The sequence below is a fragment of the Moschus berezovskii genome, chromosome 24 (assembly GCF_049115385.1).
Source record: "Moschus berezovskii isolate FMDL1 chromosome 24, NW_MosBer_1.0, whole genome shotgun sequence".
Taxonomy (NCBI): Eukaryota; Metazoa; Chordata; class Mammalia; order Artiodactyla; family Moschidae; genus Moschus; species Moschus berezovskii.
This window is the reverse complement of record NC_142483.1, coordinates 10,334,976-10,356,719: the sequence shown is the minus strand read 5'-3', so window position 1 is coordinate 10,356,719 and position 21,744 is coordinate 10,334,976. Positions and strand designations below refer to the sequence as shown.

Here is a 21,744-nt window from a genome sequence, read left to right as displayed (position 1 = left end):
AGTAGAATGTAAACTCCAGAAGGGCGGGGACTTTTCTCTGTTTAGTTCACTACCATAGCCCCCAGAGACTCTGCTGCTGCCAGGCACATGGTATACATTAATAAGTATTTGTTGAGTGAACAAATGAATCCACTACCAAAATTAAAAGTGCAATGTTTGCAGCAGAAGCAGAGATGCTTCAGCAATTTGAGAGATATTTGGACCCTGACTCATCAGTCAAATGGTGGTGTACCTATGTACACAATTAACATAACTTGCCCACTGGCATTCTTTATAGATACAGTTTAAGGGAACTGATTTTTAAGGTCACATATTCATGGGGTGGCAAAGAGTCGGACACGACTGAGCGACTGAACTGAACTGAACTGATACAGATTGAAAAACTAGACTATAACAATGCAGAGGAAGGTATTAGTTATGGAAAACCAAACTTACACCAAACTTTTGGGGTACGAAGAAATCCTTCAAGAATAGAAGGATGGCAAAAGAGATTTCAAACCAGAAGCTTCAGATATATCAGGAAATCTTTTCCCCAGAAAGACATGTTTTAACTAAGGCTTATCCTTGAACTTCAAGGACATTAAGTGACTGACACTGGAAACTTTGGATAATTAAAGACATGCCTTACTTTGGCAGCACATATACTAAAATTGGGACGATAAAGAAGATTAGCATGGCCCTTGCGCAAGGATGACACACAAATCTGTGAAGCGTTCCATATTTAAAAGAAGAAAAAAAAACCGAAACACCCCATGAGAATAGATAGAAAGGTAGAAATCACTGGATTTCAGAATGGATAACTTTTCTTTCTCTCTTCTGGCTCTATCTTCCCATCTGTCTATCTCCCTCCCTACCTGCTTCCCTATCTATTATCTACCTTTTGTTCCAGTTGCTATAACAAAATGCCAAAGAATGGTTAAGTTGTAAACAACAGAAAATTTTTTCTTACAGTTGTGGAGGCTGGGAAGTTCAGGATCAAGGTTCCAGCATGTTTGGGTGAGAGCCTTCTTCCAGGCTGCAAAATCTTATATCTTCACATGGTGAATTCTGTGGAATTTCTTTTATAAGAGCACTAATCCCATTACGACAGCTGATAGCTCCACCTTCATGACCTAATTACTTCCCAAAGTCTTCACTTAGCAATACTGTCACTTTCGGTGTTCAGGTGACAGTGGTGGTGGTGGGAACACAAGCATTCAGACCATGGTGCTGCCTACACACACAGACTTTTCTACATTTTCATATGTGTGTATGTATCTATATGTAGCATCCAACAGGATGACACCAAGTTAGAAGGAAAAGTTAGTCTGAGTAGTTCAGGAAAAGCTTGGACCAGCTTCCAAAAAGTGTTTTGACCTACTCAACGAAGGCTGGACAGAGAGTAATGAGACATACCACAGACGCACTTGTGACTATCAGGTAGACCAGAAGGGCTCTTGGAGTACATCTGTCTAGGGCTGAAAGATTCAAATGGCCCTTCTTCTAAAATGCTGCCCTAGTGGTAGCAAGGCCCAGAACTAGGGGCTCTTGATCCTGAAGCCAATGTACTTCTGTTTCTCTTCATTTTCGAAAGGGTCAAAAGATTAAGAGAAAGGGGTTATTCTTGGACACAGCATGACAAACTACTTAAACTCACATTTACTGTTGCTAGAAATGTATATTCCTCCATCTCCTTACCCCTCCCACCCCTCACTGCTCATTCTGTCCAAAAATGCCAATATCCCTACTCAGATTTTTCTGTTTTTTTTTTTTTTTTTTAAATAGAACCCTCTATGGTCCTCCCTTATGCATACAGACTGTCGTTTGACCAAAGGCTGGCAAAAACCACAAGCCCTGGGTCAATTCTGGCTTGTGACCTGTTTTTGTAAATAAAGTTTTATTGGACCACAGCCAAAATCACTTGTTTATGTATTGCCTGTGGCTGCTTTCTTACTATAGTATTGCCAAGTTGGTTGCAACAGAAATCCTATGACTTATAATATAAAGACTAAAATACTGACTCTCTGGCTCTTTATAGAGAAGTTTACAAACCCCTACCTTATACAATCAAGATGTTCCTTCAAACATGCTGTTCGCTTCCTAAGAAACATTCTTCCCCTGAAATACCTGAAAAGTGCAATTGTTAATACCAAATGCTCCCTTGAGAAATTATTTTTAAGTTTTAATAGGTTCGCAAGATATAGTAGTCCTTTTAACTACAAAGAATTTTTCAAAAATCTTTCCTTTGGAACCAAATTCTGTGAAATGGTATGAGTGATATGGTGGGCAATAAAGAGTTGAAAGAGGGCAGACACTTCTTTTAGAATCCTAGCCATGGAGGGACGGAGAAGCTGGGGCAGTGGCTGGAGAGAAGTGGCATAATTCCTATTATGTTGGCATAATAATTCCTATTATGCCAGCTTGCCGTGGTGATCACAATGTGTGAAGAACTGAACACCCAGCAGACACTCAGAAAAAGAGGTGTCACAACACTGCCTCCCCCGACCACCAACAAAGTCAGAAGAGCACTTCTAAAGGTCTAATGAGTAATAAACCCACATATGGAAATAGGTTCAGCCTTAGCAGTTACAATAATGAGATGCTGTTTTCACTTATTAGATTAGATCTGACAGTATTCATACAAGCCAGTGTTCAAAGGTCCCTGCAACCAGTCCTCTCACACTGACAGTAGGCAGTGTTCCAGGGCTCACTAAAGCCCTTGCTGCCATTTCAGCATCACCTCAAATGGGCCCACATCAAGGGATTCTCTCCCTCCTACCATTAGCCCCAACCCCCACCCATCTCTGGGAGAAAAATTTAACCATCCCCCCCAAAAAAAAAATCACATTGAAAAAAATTTTATTTAAAAAAGTTCTAGCAGCAAGAACAGTAACAAAACAAAAAGAGAGACGGACAAACAAAACAAGAAGGAGGTTGTGTCCTACGGGACTTGTCTCCACTCTTTAATCGAGTTCTTTATACCGAGCAAACATGACTCTTCGCACAGCATCTCGGTAAGTCTCATTGGACTGTCTCTTGCTGGTTCTTCCTGGAGCTCCCACATTGGGACCCCTCATCCGACTTTCAGTCTGTAGAACAAAGACAAACATTGAAGTGGGCTCTGTAAATTAATTAGCTTCACGGCTGGTCTTTAACATTTCTGGACTAGTACGGAGAACAAGATACAGGAGAATTTTTAAAGAATGCTTAATTAATAAACACTCAAGATGAATAAGAAGGATGGTGACACCGTGACTTCAGGATTCAACACCAGAAATATGAGAAGTCAACCTCTTATACTTGGCATTTTCAGATGGGCACTAAGACAATACAAAATGGGCACTGTTCCCTTGTATCATCTTTTCTATCTTCTTTTCCTGAAACATGAGGGGTGAGGCCCTTCATGAGAAACAGGACTAATATCATGCTCCTCAAATTTTAGCCATCAAAAACCTGTGATGACAATTCCTCTCTGAGATGCCTTTGTACCTTTTATTGCTGGTTCCCTGGTTCTTTTCACCAAGTTATTCTTCACTCTCAAACGGCCTGATTCCCATGCTGCCCCATGTCTTACTCTTTGTAACAGTAAAATGAGCCCCATTCCAACTTCTCTCTCTGCTTCCCATCGCCAATCAAACTGCAGAGAGCCTAGCATGCCTAGCTATAACCTAGTAATCAAGACTGACAGGCTTCTCAGCTCTCAAGTTCTTTGCCAGTGGTGGAGAAAGTCCATCTAACAGGCTGCTGTGTAGTTGTGGGACACAAATGAGAGGAAGCTAAGTATACGCCAGGTTCATGACACCCCTAACAAGATGGAAACCATTTCACCTCCTCCGCCGAACCCAATCCTGGATGGCCATATCCGAGGCCGGCCCCCTTCCTCCAGCCAGTGGCCTGTTGGACATAGCCTCCTTTGCTGCTGTTGTCGATGCCTTCTTTACCAACAGGCTTACGATCGCTGCAAAGGAAGCACACACACTAAGACACCAGTGACAAGCTTGCGAGCCCAATAGAAACCTCTGTCCTCTTGACCCGGATATGCCTCCTCCTAAGAATATTCAACAGTTTAAAAAAAAAAGAGTATTAAACAGTATCTTTCAGTGCCTACTCTCTACAAAACCAGCTTTGTCCTGGGGATACAGAGACTAAGACCTGAACCTGTTCACGGGGAAGGATGTGAGGAGGATAATATGTCAACAGATGCTTACAGCACATTGAAGAGCTCAGCCACGGATGTGGCAGCAGTAGCTATCTACTGTGGAAATAAAAAATCACAAACCTGAAGGGGTACCATCACAAATGAGGAATTCTAACGAAAGGGCATACCTGAACTGGTTCTCAATGAATATGAGCTTGTGAGCTAGAAAAAGCATGGGAGGAAAGGAGGACACAAGCACGGAGAAGTGAAAGAATACAACTTGTCCATAAGAGGAGTGGTAGGAGTTGGCCAAAGGCTGCTTGAGCCAGACTATGAAAAGCCATGAACACCATGCTGAATCATGACCTTTTCCCCCAGAGGCATATTCTATCCTGGCTACTAGTTCTTTCACTTACCAATGAAGAGAACTGCTCAAATTTCACTAGATCAACACCCTAACTTAAAATCATTTCATAACCTCCTAGTGCCCTAAGACAAAATCTTAATAAGGTGTTCAAAGAGCATGAACTTCATGAACTGGACTGAGCCAGCCTCATCTTCTTGTCACGCAACCACATTTTCCCAGTATTCAGCCCATCAGGCTATGTACAACTTCTCAAGTGCATCACGACCTCTCTCTCTTTCATCCATGAAACATGCAGTTCCCTGCAACTGAAATGCCCTCCCCTTCTCTACCGGATTTCTGTGTCTGCCCTATGAGACAAAATACCACCGAAGCCTCCCTTAGTCTGTGTTCAGACAGTCAAGGATAATATTTATCTTATCCCCCTGAATATTCCTTGCACTAGGTACAATATCTGTACACAGTGGGATATCAGAAAATTTTACAGCTCTGGACTCAAAACTTGGGAGTTCTCTGACCATAAACAAGCACAGGAAGCTACAGATTATATATCACCAAGCAACCACTTATTCAGTATTTATGTGGCAACCCATTCCAGTATTCTTGTCCAGATAATTCCATAGACAGAGGAACCTGGCTGGCTATAGTCCATGGGGTTGCAAAGAGTCGGACATTGTGACTGAGAGACTAACACAAACATGTGAGAATGAAGGTTCCCTGTAGAAAAAGTCCAAGAGTGTGACATTTTTATCAGGTTAATAAAGAGATACAGCATTACTGATGAGAAGAGTAGGGTTCCCAACCACAGCCACTCCAGCCCTGGTTTTGAGCAGCTATGCAGCCAATGATTCTTTCATGAAAACATATTTACTGCCTGTGTTAAGACAGGTGGTCAAAAGGCTGGGGTGAACCTCATGCTCAAAGAGTTCAGACAGAACCTGCTCCCGATAACCTCACTCTCTGAGATGAGAAAAAGGCAGCAAATCGGAGAAAGAGATCATTATGCCTCGAGGTGAAGGCTGAGTGAAGAGTTTCTAGTTTACCTGTCAGTTTCCCTGGAGTATTTAATGCGTTTCCTTTCTGGAGAATCCAAAGACTGGAGCTTTTCCCTGCGATCATTTCCTCTTTCTTTAAACCTTCCCTGCTGGTAAGGAGAAGAACAGATCTGAGATTTCCATCTGAGGGGGTGGGGAAGTGGGAAAGTTTCACTTTTTTCTGGGTATTTCCTATAACGAGGGAATTCAACTGGTAACTCCTGGAATCTCTCACTTTAAACATTCGTGAGAAAGTAGTGGCTTCTCTTAACTGGTAAATTTGGGAAGAACAGGTTATCTTCCCCTCTCTGAGGAAAAGAGCCTCCACAGATGGATTCCTAACAATCACATAAGACCCATCATTGGTCAGTAAAGCCTGCAGCTGCCTAAGTGAGTCCACCTAATTGTGTGGTCTAAATAGCAAGTCCATTTGGCTCTCAGACTAAGCTATTTACTCCAACTTGGCTTTTAACCGTAAAATATGCTATTTCAGCAGCCTGAGCCAACATTCTTTCATTGATTTTAAAAGTTGGGCAAGAAACAGGAGTGTTATTTGACCTACCCAGAGACCCTAACATTACTTTTGAAGGAACCAATTTTATTAAAGTACAATTTATGTCTGTCCTCCGTTTGTCGTGTTATCGTGTGTGCCGGCATTATCTCTGTCTCTCTCCTGTGTCTTTTCTCTCTCGTAATCTATTCTGTTGGAGAAGGCAACGGTAACCCACTCCAGTATTCTTACCTGGAGAATCCCATGGACGGAGAAGCCTGGTAGGCTACAGTCCACGGGGTCGCAAAGAGTTAGACACAACTGAGTGACGGAACGGAACGGATAAATAAAAAAATGCAACCACTTTAATGTAGTTTTGAGAAATGTATACACCATCTTTTGGGGCTTCTTCGTTCTTTATCTTCAGCACAGCCTGCATATGTTACACCACAGAACTAAAAAAGCTGGGGTCAAGGGACTAACATGCCACCAAATCTTACCTCCCGTTCTCTCCTCTCCAGATAGGCTAACTCCTGCTCAGACTGTTTTATCTTCCGGTGGATTTCCAGGTTTTGCTGAGAAGAGAAGGAGTTCTTTGAGTGTAGGTCTACCAAAAGAGTGGTCCGAGCAACGCCTCTAGGCCTTTTCTGATAGCTGTGTTAGGACTGTGGCTCCTTTCACTGGCCAACTCTCCTAAGTGATCACTGTACTACACAAGCAGCAACCCCTAAATCTTGCATTAACCTCACCAATGGGAGCCCATGTTCTGACACATAGATTAGTTCCATATTGTGGCACAAGGCAGAATTTTATCCTACTTCTCCCTGAAATGTAGAAGACACAAACCTGGTTTTTATCTCTTTCTCCAAGGTAAAAATGGAAGAGGGGACTCTGAAGACACCACTGAAGAAAACCAAATACCCACACGCCCTGCTTACCACCACCATCACCAGCTATCCTCAGACTCTAGTCACTCTTTCAAGCCCAGAGAGAAACATGAAAAGGAACTCCAAGGACACAAAACAACAGATTGCTCTGAGAGTCTCGTACTCCTTGAGGGTTCCCCACTCCTCATGTGTGGCTTCACTACACAATGCCGTCTGGAATATATAAGAAACTTAAGGTGTCTACATGAAGATAAGGCAGAATGTGACTCACCTTTCGAGAAAACTGCACCCTGTCAGAGCTAGATGGAACCAGGTAAAGCCACCAAGTATCAGAGAAGTAAAGGGCCTTATCTGAAGACCAACTGTGAGGTTAATAGTAGAGCTAAGATGAGAAACCCAGAAAGTGAGTGCCCTTTTCCATGAGCCCTGCTCCTCCTGACTTCAACACAGCCTCCATCCTTGGTGCCTCAACCCCAGACATACTGCTTGCCTTATGTCTATACACTGAAGTTTGCTGAAGCTGGGCACAGTCTTAATACAGAGCGACTCATGAACAAAAAGGTGGAAAAACAACTCATTTTTTAATTAGACTGATTTAATTAGAGGAGCTGGGGAAGAGACAGGGTAAGAAGGACAGCATAAGCTTATTTATTTACTGTAATGCTCAACAATGACAGTCAAAGTTCAGAAGGCCAGGGCCCTTTCCCTAATACCTTGTGCAGATCTGAAAGCTGCTGGTGTTTGATTAAAACTTCTTTATTGGGAAACTGCCTTCTGCAGAGCAGGCAAGCCAGTTTATTCCAGTCAGTGAGTTTGTCTTCTTCATTCTCCTTCTTGGTCAGCTCCTCCCGCTGCGGGGGCTGTGCTGTGCGGGGCTGTGGAGGAGGGGTCTGCTCCTCCTCCTCTTCCTCCTCATAGTCACTGTCTCCTCCATATTCACCCAGGAGGCCAATCAGAGGGTTTACCACCTTAGGCTGGAAGGAGAAGGCCAGAGATTAACACAACCTCAACCTGGATTTGGGGCCTGTTTTCTAGATATTCTGATATAGGCATCTCATTTCTTCTCTTTTGGTTTGGATAATGAACTGGGTTCAAAACAGGCCCATTGACCACACTGTTCATTTTCCAGATGGAAGCAACATGGCTTGAGCTTGATTTTTCTCCTTGTCCACTGAGATAAGCCAGAAAGGTTCCCTTAGAAGTGACGCTAGCAATAGAAGAGTGATGAGAAGGAAGAGAAATGGAAATTCACATAGCCCTCAAAAACAGAGTTTAAAAGCTACAAGTTACTTTTAAAGAGGCAGAGTCATTGTAACCCATGGAGAAAAGACAACTTTCATCCAGGCTACCGAGATTTAGCAGATGGACTAAAACTAACTAAAGGATAAACACCCAGGTAAACAGATCCAGCTCCTGAATAAAGTAAAGACAAAGGCATGGTTAAGATAGATATTACAGTGAACTGAATCAACAATGTAGAGCAGCAAAAAGTATTTATCATGAGTTTACAGAAAATATTAAATAATGACACATGATCATTGGCCTAGCATCAAAATAACTTTTGATTACCTTGAGACTATCACTTTTAAGGCATCTAAAAAATGGGTACCAGTGTTAGCCTTGTTCACTCTGGCAGGCAAACTATAAAAATGACATATGCATGCACTTGACACTTAAGATGTTTTCATGCAGTGTCAAAAAGTAGAAAACATTAGGCCCAGGAAAACTTGTTTCCTTGGTCATTTAGAATAGAAGAATTAACAAAATCAAGATTCTAACTTAAAAATGGCTGGCATTCTCTGGTCTGGTAGGAATGGCACAAGGTAGAAGAGAAAAAGGACAGATAACGGCCTCTGAGTCTCAAGGAACACTCCTATTAACAGACAGGAAAATTTACCTCATGCTTACACTCAAGAGGAGTCCTTGTCTGTGAGACACAGAGAACTACAGGACCAATATTGAAGTGAGTCATCAGCCTTTGAACTTTTTTTCCCATTCGCAATCAGCCCCAGCCCTAGCCCAGCATATCAGCTTAGCCTTACTGGTGGAGGACTCTCTTCCTTCTTCACAGTGGGAGGCAGAGGCTTCTTAAACACATCTTCTGGGGGAGCTGTCCCCTCACTGGCATTTTCCTGAAACTGATCAAAATCCCTGGTAATTTTTATATGATACTCATAAAAGCTGGGTTTAAGAGTTCACCTGTTGAAATGAGTCTGATTTTCCAAACCTCTTAATTTGTGAAATATCTGTGATATTACTATAGTGATTCCAAAATTAAAAAAGGTTTAAACACATCCCATTTAGTATATATTAAGTGATTACTCTATGTCAGGTACCAGATGGTGCATTTATATACATTATCTCCTTCAGCCTTTACTAAAATTCTATCTAGAAAGATAGATACATTTAGTGTGTACTGTGGCAAAAAGGAAGCAGGATTCACAAGTCCTCTTACCCTCGTGACTCCTCGGTCTTTTTTCTCCTTGCTGTCTCTTTTAGACGTTTCCTTCTTGCTACTTGACTTTCCTTGACTGCTGGGTTTCTTCTCCTTGATATCTTCTTCCTCAGGGGACCCAGGATCCTGGGGTACATAGACTTCTTGCTGCAAAACAGTTAAGTCTATAGAACATTTTACAGGTCTAAGGAGCATAGTTCTCTTCTGAGGGAAAGAAACAGCTTTCTCCCTCTTGCCTAAGAGGAGAACATATCAAACAACCTAAAAACCCACCCCAGGGGTCAAGAGGTAGCCAGACCACTCACTGTCCATTTTTCCCAAGAGCAGCACTGTTCTCACCTGTAATGTCACAAGGCATTGATTTTTCTATATACACAACAGTTAACATGAAGATTACTGTCTTTAAAATCTACCTACATAATTATAACTCAATATAAAACCTGGACATTCAAAAACACCAAAAAAAAAAAAAAAACCAAAACATACACACCAAAATAAGGACTTCCTTTATGGTCCAGTAGTTAAGAATCTGCCTGCCAATGTAGGGGACAAAGGTTCAATTCTTGGCTTAAGATCCCACATGCTGCGGAGCAACTAAATCCATGCGCCACAACTACTAAGCCCATGATCTACAGCCTGTGAGCTGCAACTGCTGAAGCCCCATGCCAACAGCCTACGCTCGGCAACAAGAGAAGCCACTGCAATGAGAAGCCCACTCGCTGCAACGAAGTGTAGTCCCCACTCACCACAACCAGAGAAAAGCCCGCGCAGCAATGAGGACCCAGCACATCCAAAAATAAAAAAATAAATAAATAGAATGATTTACAAAATAACAAAGCCCCAAACTCACCTGTGTATTGGGGTCATAATAAGTTCCTGCCAAGGGGTCATAATAGTAGCCAGTAGCAGAATCATATATGTAGCAGTCAGATGAAGCTAGAGGGAATAAAACCAGAGCCAAAGTGTTAGCCCCTGTCCAAAGAAGCCCTTGCTGGGGACTCATCAAGAACAATCTAAGGAGGCTGGCCAACCTGAAAATCTGTAGCTGGAGCTCTCTGAGTGAGAACCCTTTGTCTCTTGCCAACTTTGTAACCACCAAGATTTCAATTAATGGGCAATCAAACCAGAAAGAACAATATAAATAACAGACAAAGGTCACTCACACTGTTGTCCTTGTCGATTTACATCGGAAGACCAGTCTGAATTTCTGCCACCTCCCCGCCTATCTCGGAAATATTTTTTACCCTATCACAGAAAAACAAGTTAAAATTATGGAACTTTGGATAGCAATTTACCTTAATGATCACCCATTAGATAGAACTGAAGATCACTTTTTCAGTCACTTGAAGATCTTAACAAAGCACTCCCCAGCTGCTGAAGCCTACCTGATAGTAGTGCATATGGTCAGAATGGTCCCCAGAATCATTTCTGCAACAAACAACACAACATGTCTTGAGCCTGCTACCGAAAGCTACTTGAGGGGTGCCCAACCCTAACAGATCTGCTGAGAAACTATTCCCCCCGTGGCACGGAAAGAAATCAACCCAGACAGGTCTGGTGATGCAGAGAATTCTGAAGGGAGAAGCAGCGGGACTCCTGTATAACTATCTGCTGGAGGAAAACAGCAATTGAGTTGAGGGTACCAGAACAGAGCTGCCCTCTCACTGTAAGCCTGCCTCTCTGATGCTGCCACTTCCCGGATACCACTTCTGGGTCAAGATGAGTGAAGGAGTAAAGAAGAATAAGATTTCTCAGCACTATGGGGGTATGAACAAAGTCAAGATAGCATTTTCTTAGATTCCAGGGAGCAAGGATATAGTGCAAATTTTTTGCACATCCAAGGCTGCACCATCTCCTGGGGCCCAAAGATACCAGAGAGTTAAGAGGGGAAAAAGCTAAAGTACTCAGTACTACTATTTAAAAGGAAAGAAAAAAAATCTAGAGAAAGAACAAGGCAAGCTACACAAAAAGAAAATATACATATGAATCTGAAGCAACTCACACTGGGAAAGCATGCTTTACCATCTGTATCTCCAGTCAGAGGTAAGAGCTGCCTCCCAAATATCTGAGTCGGGTAACACAAAGGAGTCCCACCCTCTGCTTTACCTTCGTTTTCCAGTGGCCAGGTTTACAGCTACCATTTTCCCAGCAATGCTAAATGGTGGATCAAGGTTCTGCAAGATCTTCACTACTCGAAGAGCTTCCTAGGGAAACAAAGACTCATTTGAACCCAAAGAGAGAAAAGGACATGTCCTATGAAAGAAAACTGAACATGGATTTTCCTTCTTAAAAAAAAAAAAAACTTTATTAAACATTATGTTCTGGTCATAATTATAATACTAAGAGCACACTGGCAAAAATAAGCAACTCTTAATGAAGCGTTGATCAGAATAATTAGGCATCAGTTCTTAGTATCAATTTCAAAAGTTCAAATCCTCTTCTTTTAGTCTGCAACTGTCACTGCATCAGTTCCAGTTTACAAAGTCTCTTGTGATTTTTTTGAGCACAAAACATAATTTTCATTGCTACCCTCGCATTACTCAAATGGAAAAGGGCCCCACAACTAGCAATTCAAGGCACAAGAATCTATTAAAGCAACACTTTGAGGAAAAAAGGCGAATGTTCTGTTACCATCAAACATAAAACTGTGATTGGTCAAAATGATTTTAAGAAATTAGAAAAGTCAATAAAATCTTGAAAAGGTTCAGTATTCAGATTTTCCAAGTGACTAAGCTGTCACTTTAACTGGAAACTGAAATGCCACCAGACAAAAAATGGACCTGTAAAGCCACTCAGAGTTCCAACTTTCAAGGGCAGTCACTTCACCTGAATGAGCCAAAGAATAAGAGGGGTTAGGGTACCAAGTGGCACGTGACAATTTTAAGGATCGAGTCCTTCAAACCTTCTTGAGGTTTCCATAGCCAGTTGTTCCTAAGCCATCCTGGGGGGAAAGGAGAGGGTGAGGGGCCTGGGGGATGGGGGTGATGGACAACTGCAACTCACTGCGTGGGAGTCCAGGTCAATAAAGCCATAGGTGTGGCCCATGTGCCCCGTTCTGTTCTTGATGATACGGATGTTGGCAGTGGTAAGGCGGACATAGGGCTCCAGCACTTCCACTATCACCTCAGGTGGAGTGGAACGATAGATGCGTTTTAGCATGATTGCTGAACAAACCAAGCACAAATGGGAAAGGAGAAAACAAAGAGAGAAAGGTTTACAATTTTGAAGTCTTCAGAGTTTGAGTGTATTTTTTTTTTTATACTGCAGATGTTACCCTGCTCTACCAAGGGTGATTATATAACAGAATGCTAGTCAAATACTTCACACTTTTCATCACAATACTTAGAAATCTAAAATTAGGCCTTGCTGCATTTGAATAACAACTTGCTAGTTGGGAGAATATAGATTCTGTCAGCAAAGCCTGCAAAAAACAACAGGTTGAGCTGTTTTACTAGGGTCTAGGAAGTCACAGTACAGGTCATCTATGCTCCAACCGTGGTGGTCACAGACTAGTACATGCCCTGACAAACCACTTACTTTTGCTTTCCCCATCCTGGCGTGTCTCCCCAGACCATGGCTCCTTCTCTCGGTCTCTTCGGAAGGTGAGCCCTTCCCTTCGAGGAGGGAGATATCTTTCTGATTCTCTCTTTTGATGTCCCAAGCGTGGTTCTTGTCCTTCTTCCCTTTTCTTGGGTTCAGATTCCTTATCAGCTGACCTTGAGGGTTGGCTGGCTTGTTTCTCTGATAGTGCTGGTATGGATGTTTTCTGAGGCTGAGGGTAGGTTACTAATTCTTGCTTGGCTTCTGTCATTAGATGAACAGAAATAGAATCTCCAACAGGTTTTAATCCCCCAAACACTACTCTTGTGGTTCCTCCTTACTTGCCAACAAATACTCGCACTAGAATGTTTTTATTTTTGTTTTTTTGGCCACAGTGAGCAACATGTGGGATCTTATTTCCCTGACCAGGGATTGAACCTGTGCCGCTGGCAGTGGAAGCTCAGAGTCTTACCCACTATACTGCCAGGGAACTGGCTTATATCTTGCAAGCTGTATGGCTTGCAGGATCTTAGTTCCCTACCCAGGGACTGAACCTGGACCATGATAGTAAAAGTGCCTAGTCTTAGCCACTGGTCCACCAGAGAATTCCCTGGAATATTTTTAAAAGTAAAAAAAACAAAAACAAAACACAAACCTACAAAAAAGTCCTCTGACAAACTTTAAGCAGAAAGGCTAACAAGACAGCAAATTGAACAGTTTACAGAAGAAACTAAGTATTTAAAAAATTTAATCTTATGAGTGAGTTTTTTATCACTTCCCCAACATTTAAATCTTTCATGAGACCCTGGAGTTTACTATTATAACCACTGATAAGAACAGATCTGAGGACAAAAACATATGGTCTTTCCAGGAGTTTGCTAGAAACATTTACGTCAAATGTGTTATGCCTAGGAGTCTTTCTTTTTCCAGTGTTATGGTACTAAAATAGCTGCTCAAATTCTGTAAGACTAGACACCCTAGTCTCCTGCAAAAGTAAGAAGAGACCTACCTGTACAAAGCTCATTTACATGCCAATAACTATAACAGGTAAATGCCCTTCAAAATATAAATGATTCATTTCAAATCTCTTTCTATATCAGGATAATGTGTCCAGTTAATTGGGGGCATTTTTTTTTAAACAATTAATTCATTCTTAAGGGAAGTCATGTGGCTCAAAGAGACACTCTGTGGGAGCAGCGTAGAGATTACTTAATAATGGTGACAGGCGACTAGTGAATGCCTGCCACGAATGTTTCTAGCTTAAAGCTGTTTCAGCCCTCTTAGTGGTATGGTGCTCAAGGGTTTCTATAAACCATTTATTCATTTGTTAGAACAGACTGAAAAGATGACTTTCTGGAGGGAAAACACAATTTCACCTAACTGGAGTAATACAGCAAGTGAAAAATTTCCCACCTGTCAATAGGAAAGTTATTTACTCGCCTTCCCATGCACTGGTTTGGTCTCTAGAGCAGATACAGCTTCCCCGCAAAGATTTCAGAACACCTGCTTCATACCCTCACTCGAGAGCAGAACTGCCACTACAGGCCAAAAGCCCAGATAAAAAATTCCTTGGAGGCACACTAAAGTCTAACCTTGGAACAAACAAATATTTCAGAAGACTACCAGGATCCCAGCACTGAACTGTATTTTACTGTCAGGTACTAGTTTTCTTTACAGGATAATATCAGAAAGAGGCACATAACAGTCACTGTTATAGGACTACTGTTACAGATGCCTTTGACAGACTCTTAAGGTTGTTTACCTAGAGGTTCTCAGGAGAAATTAACTTTAAAACCAAGTCACTGAGAAGCTGGTAGGTTTATCACTCTATAAAAATAACACATACCCTCAATCCTGATTTTGTCTTGTTTATACTTTTACTGTTACTTTAAGGAACGTTTTTGTGTTAAGATCCTCAAATGTTTAGAATGTAAATGAGAAAACAGTAACAATAGCAAATTATCCCCAATAACTTCAAAGAAGTGGGGGTGGAGGGGTCACATGGACAAATGCCATGGAGACTCTTCCTCAACCTAATATCTTTAAACTGTAACAATATTCTAAGTAACAATACTACTGACCTCTGGTCAGCTGCCCAGGCTAAGTAGCCCATAATCCATCTCCTGCCCTTGGCGGAACTCTGAGACCCAAAACTATTTACTAACAGATGGACAGGGAGGCCTGGCATGCTGTGATTCATGGGGTCGCGGAGAATCGGACACAGCTGAGCGACTGAACTGAACTGAACATGAAGTTAGCTATCACATTGCACTTTTAAGAGTTTTACAGATGAACTTGTATTTAGGGATGATCACTCTAAAGCCAAGGAAAGTAGGAAATTTGTCATCTTCAATGTACAAAATAATAATTACCACCCTTGCCTCTACCACCACTTACCTTCCCTCGGGCACTTGCAGAATGAACATGAAGATCGGTGTCCACCAGTGCTGGCCTTACACTGCACGGGAAAAGAAAATAATTTGACCAAAAAAAAAAAAATTTTTTTAACCTTACATATATATCTAACACAGTGACAACTGCCAAAAATGAAAGAAATAAGCCAGAAATATCCCAGATTCCTGTAAAATCTAACCAGTCTGATATCCTCTACTCATCAGAAATGGCAAAGAATCCGGCGAGCTGCTGTCTGAGAGCTGCCTCTAACAGGGGATATGGCTGGACCTTTGAGCAGCCCAAATGCCTTTGCTCTGGACAAAGATTTCTCCCGGAAGTAAACTTACCTAAGGAAACTGGACTATTAAGTGGTTTATAGGAGATTCTGCCCTAAAGCTGTGACTACTCAGCCTGCATCCCAAAATCTGATCCTGAACTGGTTATAATGGCCCGATTCAGGCTTGGCTGGAACCAAGAAGAATTCAGTGATCAATTCCTTTCTCAAACACTGATTTTAAAAAGGGCATGGAAGGAGGAGGAAGATCCACAGGCAGCGCCTCTGGTAGCTGTTCTGAGGATGTTAAAAGTGTTACAGAGCATTTACATTGTATTATCTACTATACGTAATCTAGAGATGATTTAAAGTATATGAGGGAATGTGCCTAGGTTATATGCAAATATGAAATCATTTTATATAAGGGACTTGAGCATCTGTGGATTTGGATATCAAAATATAGGGGAATCTACCCCCTACAGATACCATGGGAAGACTGTACAGCAGAGCTTTAAGTTGAGTTACGATCCTAACCTAGTTAGCTATAGTTTAGACACCATAAAATTGATCAGTTTTAAGTGCTCAATTCAAGGATTTCTAGTACATCTATAGTAAGATCATCACCAAAATTTAACTTTAGAACATTTTCTTCATCCCCCAAAGAAAAACCTAGTGCAGTCACCTTCCATTCTTACCTTCAGTCCCACAGAATTGATCTTTCGTGTCTGGCATAGTATTTTTAAGTTCATTCATGCTGCAGCACTGATCAGTATTTCATTCCTTTTTATTGCCAGATAGTATTCCACTGTACGGTTATACTACATTTAGTTTATCCATTTGTCAGCTGATGGGCATTAGGCTGTTTCCACTTCTTGGCTATTATGACTACTACTGCTATGAATTTTTTTTAGAAGTCAGGGCATTTGATATTAGGCCAAAGATCCCATATGCAGGACTGGCAGTTCAACCCTTCCAGAGAAGCACAGAAATTACAAAATACCCCTGAAATAGCTAAAGGAGTGGCCTGATATTTTAGGGGACAATCTAACCAAGCTATTCTGCTCTTTCAACCAATATCCTTGGCAACAGTTGTACAACTCTGACATCAGATACCAACATCATTTTTTTTTTTTTTTTGCTGGTTAACAGAAAACAGAGTTCAAAAATTTCTCTTTTTCTAGCTCCCTCCAGCTCTGATTATAAAATAAACAATACATGTGCATTATAGCTAACAGTGGAAAGAGATGGGGGAAAATCACTCATTAATTCCAAGATGTAGAGACAATCACTACATAAATGCAAAATGTTCTCAAAATTCTAATGGCCTTTTTTGCAGAAATGGAAAAGATGATTTTCAAATTTATAAGGAAGTGTAAAGAGACACTGAATAGCCAAGAGAATGAAAAAGAACAAAACTGAAGGACTCACACTTTGCAATTGCCAAAATTACTGCGAACAAAACTGAAGGACTCACACTTTGCAATTGCCAAAATTACTACAGAGCTGTAATAATCAAAACAATGTGGTACTGGCATGAGGACAGACACAGAGATCAACAGAATAAAACTGAGAGTCTATATAACTAAATCTATACATCCATGGGCAAATTATTTCCAACTAGAGAACCAGAACTATTCAATGGGGAAAGAATAGTTAATTCAATAAATGGTTTATGGAAAACCGAATATCCACATTCCAAAGAAGATGGACCCTTACCTCATATCCTGAAAAAAATTAACTCAAAATAGATCAAAGGTCCAAATATATTTAAAAGCCAAAACTAACAAATTCTTAGAAGAAAACATAAGGATACGTCTTCAAGACCTTGGCTTTAGCAATACTTTCATGATACCAAAGGGCAAGCAACAAAAGAAAAAAAAAAAATAGATCAAATGGATTTTACCAAAATTAAAATTCTGTATATCAAAGGATACTAACAAGAAAGTAACACACAGTAACAACACACAGAATGGTAGAAAATATTTGCAAATCCCCTATCTGACCTGGGTTCGATTTCTGGGTCGGGAAGATCCCCTGGAGAAGGAAATGGCAACCCACTCCAGTATCCTTGCCTGGAGAATCCCAAGGACAGAGGAGCCTGGTGGGCTATAGTCAAAGGGGTCACAAGAGTCAGACACAACTTAGTGACCTAAACCACCATATCTGATTAAGGATTAACATCCAGAATATATAAAGAACTCTTACAACCTCTTTTGGTGGGGGGGGCGGGGGGAGCCCACACTGCACAGTTTGTGGCTCATAAGTTCCCTGACCAGGGACTGAATTTGGGTCACCACAGTGAAAGTGCTGAGTCCTAACCACTGGACCACCAGGGAATTGCCAAGAACTCTTACAACTTAAAAAAAAGACAAACAAAGTACTTAAAAATGGGCAGAAGACTTGAATACACATTTTTCCAAAAAAGATACACAAGTGGCAACAAACACAAGAAAAGATGCTCAACATCACTAATCATTCAGTTCAGTTGCTCAGTCGTGTCCGACTCTTTGCGACCCCATGAATCACAGCACACCAGGCCTCCCTGTTCATCACTAATCATTAGGGAACTGCAAATCAGCTTCACGATCATGAAGATGAAATACTATTTCACATCCACTGCTGCTGCTGCTGCTGCTAAGTCACTTCAGTCGTGTCCGACTCTGTGCGACCCCATAGATGGCAGCCAACCAGGCTCCCCCGTCCCTGGGGTTCTCCAGGCAGGAACACTGGAGTGGGTTGCCATTTCCTTCTCCAATGTGTGAAAATTAAAAGTGAAAGTGAAGTTGCTCAGTCGTGTCCGACCCTTAGCAACCCCACGGACTGCAGCCTACCAGGCTCCTCCATCCATGGGATTTTCCAGGCAAGAGTACTAGTGGTTGTTAAAAGTTTGATGGCTACTACCAAAAAAAAGGTGGGGTGGGGGGGCTTGGGGGGCAAGAAAATGACAAATGTTGGCAAGGATGTGGAAAAACTGGAACCCTTAAGACACTGACGATGGGAATGTAAACTGTGCAGCTGGTTTCTGTGGAAAAAAGCTTAGTAGCTCTTCAAAGAGTTAAAACATGACAGTACTATATGACCTAACAATTCTACTCTTGGGCATAAACCCAAAAGAACTGAAAACAGGTTTTCAAACAAAAACTTGTACCTGAATATTCATGGTATTCTTATTGTCAATAGCCAAAAAATGGAAACAATGCAAATGTCCACTGCCTGATGAATAAACAAAATGTGGCATATCCATTTATTATTCAGCCATAAAAATAAATGAAATACTGATACACACAATAACACAGATGAACCCTGAAAACATGGTAAGTGAAAGAAGGCAGACAGAAGGTCACATAATACATGGTTCTACTTACGTGAAATGTTCAGAATAGGCACATTCAGAGAGATACAAACAGAACAGTGGTTTCCAGAAACTGAATGAAAGGGGAATGGGGAATGACTGTTTAATAGATACGGGGTTTCCTTCAGGGTGAAGAAAAAGTTCTAGAATTAGTGTTGGTGATTGCACTTCACTGTGAAACTACTGAAGGCTACTGAATTACATGCTTTAAAGTGGCTAAAACAGCAAACTAATGCTATATTTGGTTCACCACCATTAAAAAATAATTAAATGTCTTTCTAAGTTGACAGCTTATGGTGTATATCCATGAACTATGAATGCTTTGGTTAATGACAACTATATCTATTCAAATTGTATTTCAAAATGTCAAGTTAAAGCCATTACTTAATTTTATCAAGTTCTACCATACTTTTAGTGAATCTTGGTTCAGAAACTTTATAGACTTTTCAAACTTACTTTTGAAACTAACAGCATGATGAAAAATGATAAAATGTATGTTCACACTCATTTGCAATCAAACTGGACAGCTAAAAAGAATATAGCCTAAAATCTTTAAATATACCATTCAAGAAGAATATGAAGTTAAACAGAGGACAAATACTACGTTACGTGAAGTTCTATATTCTTGGAAACCCCTGAATATCCAAAAAAAAAAGTAGACCTCTCATAGATCCAGCCTTTGTATATAGATTTTTCGAAATATTAATAAATCCTCTTTAACCACTCCCAGGAAAGGTAACTGGGGGTAGGCTTTAAATCAAGGGACTGTCTTTCAGTTCAAAATCAACGAACACATGGCATATGTCCGTGGGAAAAGGTCTCCACCTACAGGCCTTGAATCCTCTATGGCCACAGGCAGTAGCTGGGATGACCTTGCCCTGACCTCCAGTTCATTTGAAGTGAACCAAGAAAGAAGAACTTTGCCCTTGGCAATGTATAAGATACACCAGGCAGCATTCCTGGAAACATGGAGGAACTATGACACTGAATCCATACTTCTAAAGAGAGGAATTCTGGGCACTCACCCATTTGCAATACCAAAAATCCAGGCTTGGTACATACTCGAGCGTAACCTCTTTGTCATGGATCATTAGAGTTCCCTGTGAAGAAAAGACAGAGCCATCAACATTAACCCTTGGAGAAATGAAGAGACAGGAAGGCACAGAGAGCCTTTCCAGTCCCCCAAGCTGAAACATTTTACAAAGAGTGAGCTTATTCATGGACAAAAGGAAATGGCTGTTATAAGCCACAGTCTTGGGGCAGTGTCTGCTGGCAGAGCAAGCTTAAGCTTAGGGAAAGGGAGTGGGAGAAGGTGAGATCGGTCTTCGGCCTTGGCTCCTGTGGGCTGGGGGCGCTGTCTTTGGGCAGGTTAGGCCCGGTCTATTCCTCCAGAGGTCATATAATCCCAGCAAGTCCCCCACCTGGCCAGGGAGCTGGCACACTATCAAGAAGCAAACGCCTTCCTTCTCAGCACAGAGGCACGGAAGCCCTCTCAATTTCCTTCTTTGCCATGGCTAACTCAAATTCCTGTGGTAAGGTAGTAAGGGCTCTTCACTTTGGTGCCTGAAAATTTTTCTTTTTTGCAATACTGCTGCGTGGCAAAAGCACCAAAAGAAAGAGATACAACACTGAAGACAGGAAGGAAAGAGGACTGTGAAAGGTTCACGGCAGGTCACATCCTTAGAGCAGGAAACTGAGTGGCTGCTGGTGGTAGTAGCGGCGGCGGCAGCGGTGGCAGCATCACTGCGGCTTGGAGCCTTCGGAGTGAGCTGGCCGTGAGAAGTGAGGAGCAACCGCTGGCAAATGAACACTTTGGGAAAGTCTGGCACAGGAACAGGTGGGGAAAAGGGGTTCAACAAGCCTGCAGTTACAGAGCTCCTTTGCCTCTGCATTTTGGACAAGACACGAATTCTTTCACACCAAGAAAAATGAAATAAATTTTGTTTAATAATAAACACTAGACAGCAGATAGGTGTTAGAGCAGAGGGGAAAAAAAAAAATCTCTGCCTAATGACAAGGGACCCTCACCCACACTCGCAAGTGAACTAACCGAGGATGCGACTCTGGAACTAGCCCCTGCGCTGTGTTCATTCTCCGCCCTCTAGGGTCCTCTGTGTCTCCTCAGACAGGGCTCTGAGTTATACAAGGCATTTCTTTGCAATTGGACCTCAGTTTCTTGCTTGAATCCATACATCTGTCAAATAATGCTTTACCTCTCTGCTTTTCACACCAAAAGAGTCAAGAGAAATACACAGAATAAAATTATTGTCTTGTCAAAACCAAAAAAAAAAAAAAACTGCCCGCCTACCTAGGTCTAAGAATCTGGTCTCTGAGAAACGGTTTTGTGGTTTGCTCTCAAGACTAGAGGATGATGATAAAAGTTTGCTAACCAACTTGAAGTGCTTACTAAGAGCCAAAGATTAAGTGTGTTATCTTCTTTAACCCCTAAATGATCCCATGATCATTCTCTTCACTTCACAGATGAGGAAACATGCTCAGAGAGGCAAGGTTACCTAGCTCGTCAAAGGCAGAGTCAGATTAACTTCTAGGGCTGTAGGTAAGTGGCTACAGGCTGCATTTGGCAACTCCTGCTCACTCTGAGCGGAGAAGGCAATGGCAAGCCACTCCAGTACTCTTGCCTGGAAAATCCCATGGATGGAGGAGCCTGGTAGGCTGCAGTCCATGGGGTCGCTAGGGGTCGGACACGACTGAGTGACTTCACTTTCACTTTTCACTTTCACACATTGGAGAAGGAAATGGCAACCCACTCCAGTGTTCTTGCTTGGAGAATCCCAGGGACGGGGGAGCCTGGTGGGCTTCCGTCTATGGGGTCACAC

The 21,744-nt window shown here is 41.8% G+C and overlaps 1 protein-coding gene and 1 pseudogene across 4 annotated transcripts in view; one reads left to right on the top strand and one right to left on the bottom strand.

Moving 5' to 3' along the window:
* Positions 1-624: 624 nt before the first annotated feature.
* LOC129548230 (U6 spliceosomal RNA) lies at positions 625-725 on the top strand (annotated as a pseudogene).
* A 2,196-nt stretch (positions 726-2,921) lies between these two features.
* Positions 2,922-21,744, bottom strand: part of RBM6 (RNA binding motif protein 6) — an 84,500-nt gene continuing 65,677 nt past the window's right edge. For 3 of the 4 annotated variants that reach the window (XM_055413859.2, XM_055413861.2, XM_055413863.2), the window contains 15 exons: positions 19,933-20,007; positions 15,285-15,345; positions 12,885-13,151; positions 12,351-12,511; positions 11,454-11,551; positions 10,733-10,775; positions 10,511-10,592; positions 10,198-10,283; positions 9,348-9,494; positions 8,935-9,030; positions 7,606-7,866; positions 6,506-6,580; positions 5,525-5,625; positions 3,808-3,937; positions 2,922-3,068 (listed from right to left, as the gene is read on the bottom strand). In XM_055413859.2, coding sequence (XP_055269834.1) covers positions 2,943-3,068; positions 3,808-3,937; positions 5,525-5,625; positions 6,506-6,580; positions 7,606-7,866; positions 8,935-9,030; positions 9,348-9,494; positions 10,198-10,283; positions 10,511-10,592; positions 10,733-10,775; positions 11,454-11,551; positions 12,351-12,511; positions 12,885-13,151; positions 15,285-15,345; positions 19,933-20,007 — 1,809 coding nt within the window. In that variant the 3' untranslated portion in view covers positions 2,922-2,942. The remainder of the gene's footprint in view (positions 3,069-3,807; positions 3,938-5,524; positions 5,626-6,505; positions 6,581-7,605; positions 7,867-8,934; positions 9,031-9,347; positions 9,495-10,197; positions 10,284-10,510; positions 10,593-10,732; positions 10,776-11,453; positions 11,552-12,350; positions 12,512-12,884; positions 13,152-15,284; positions 15,346-19,932; positions 20,008-21,744) is intronic. The other variant, XM_055413862.2, reaches the window with a different exon arrangement.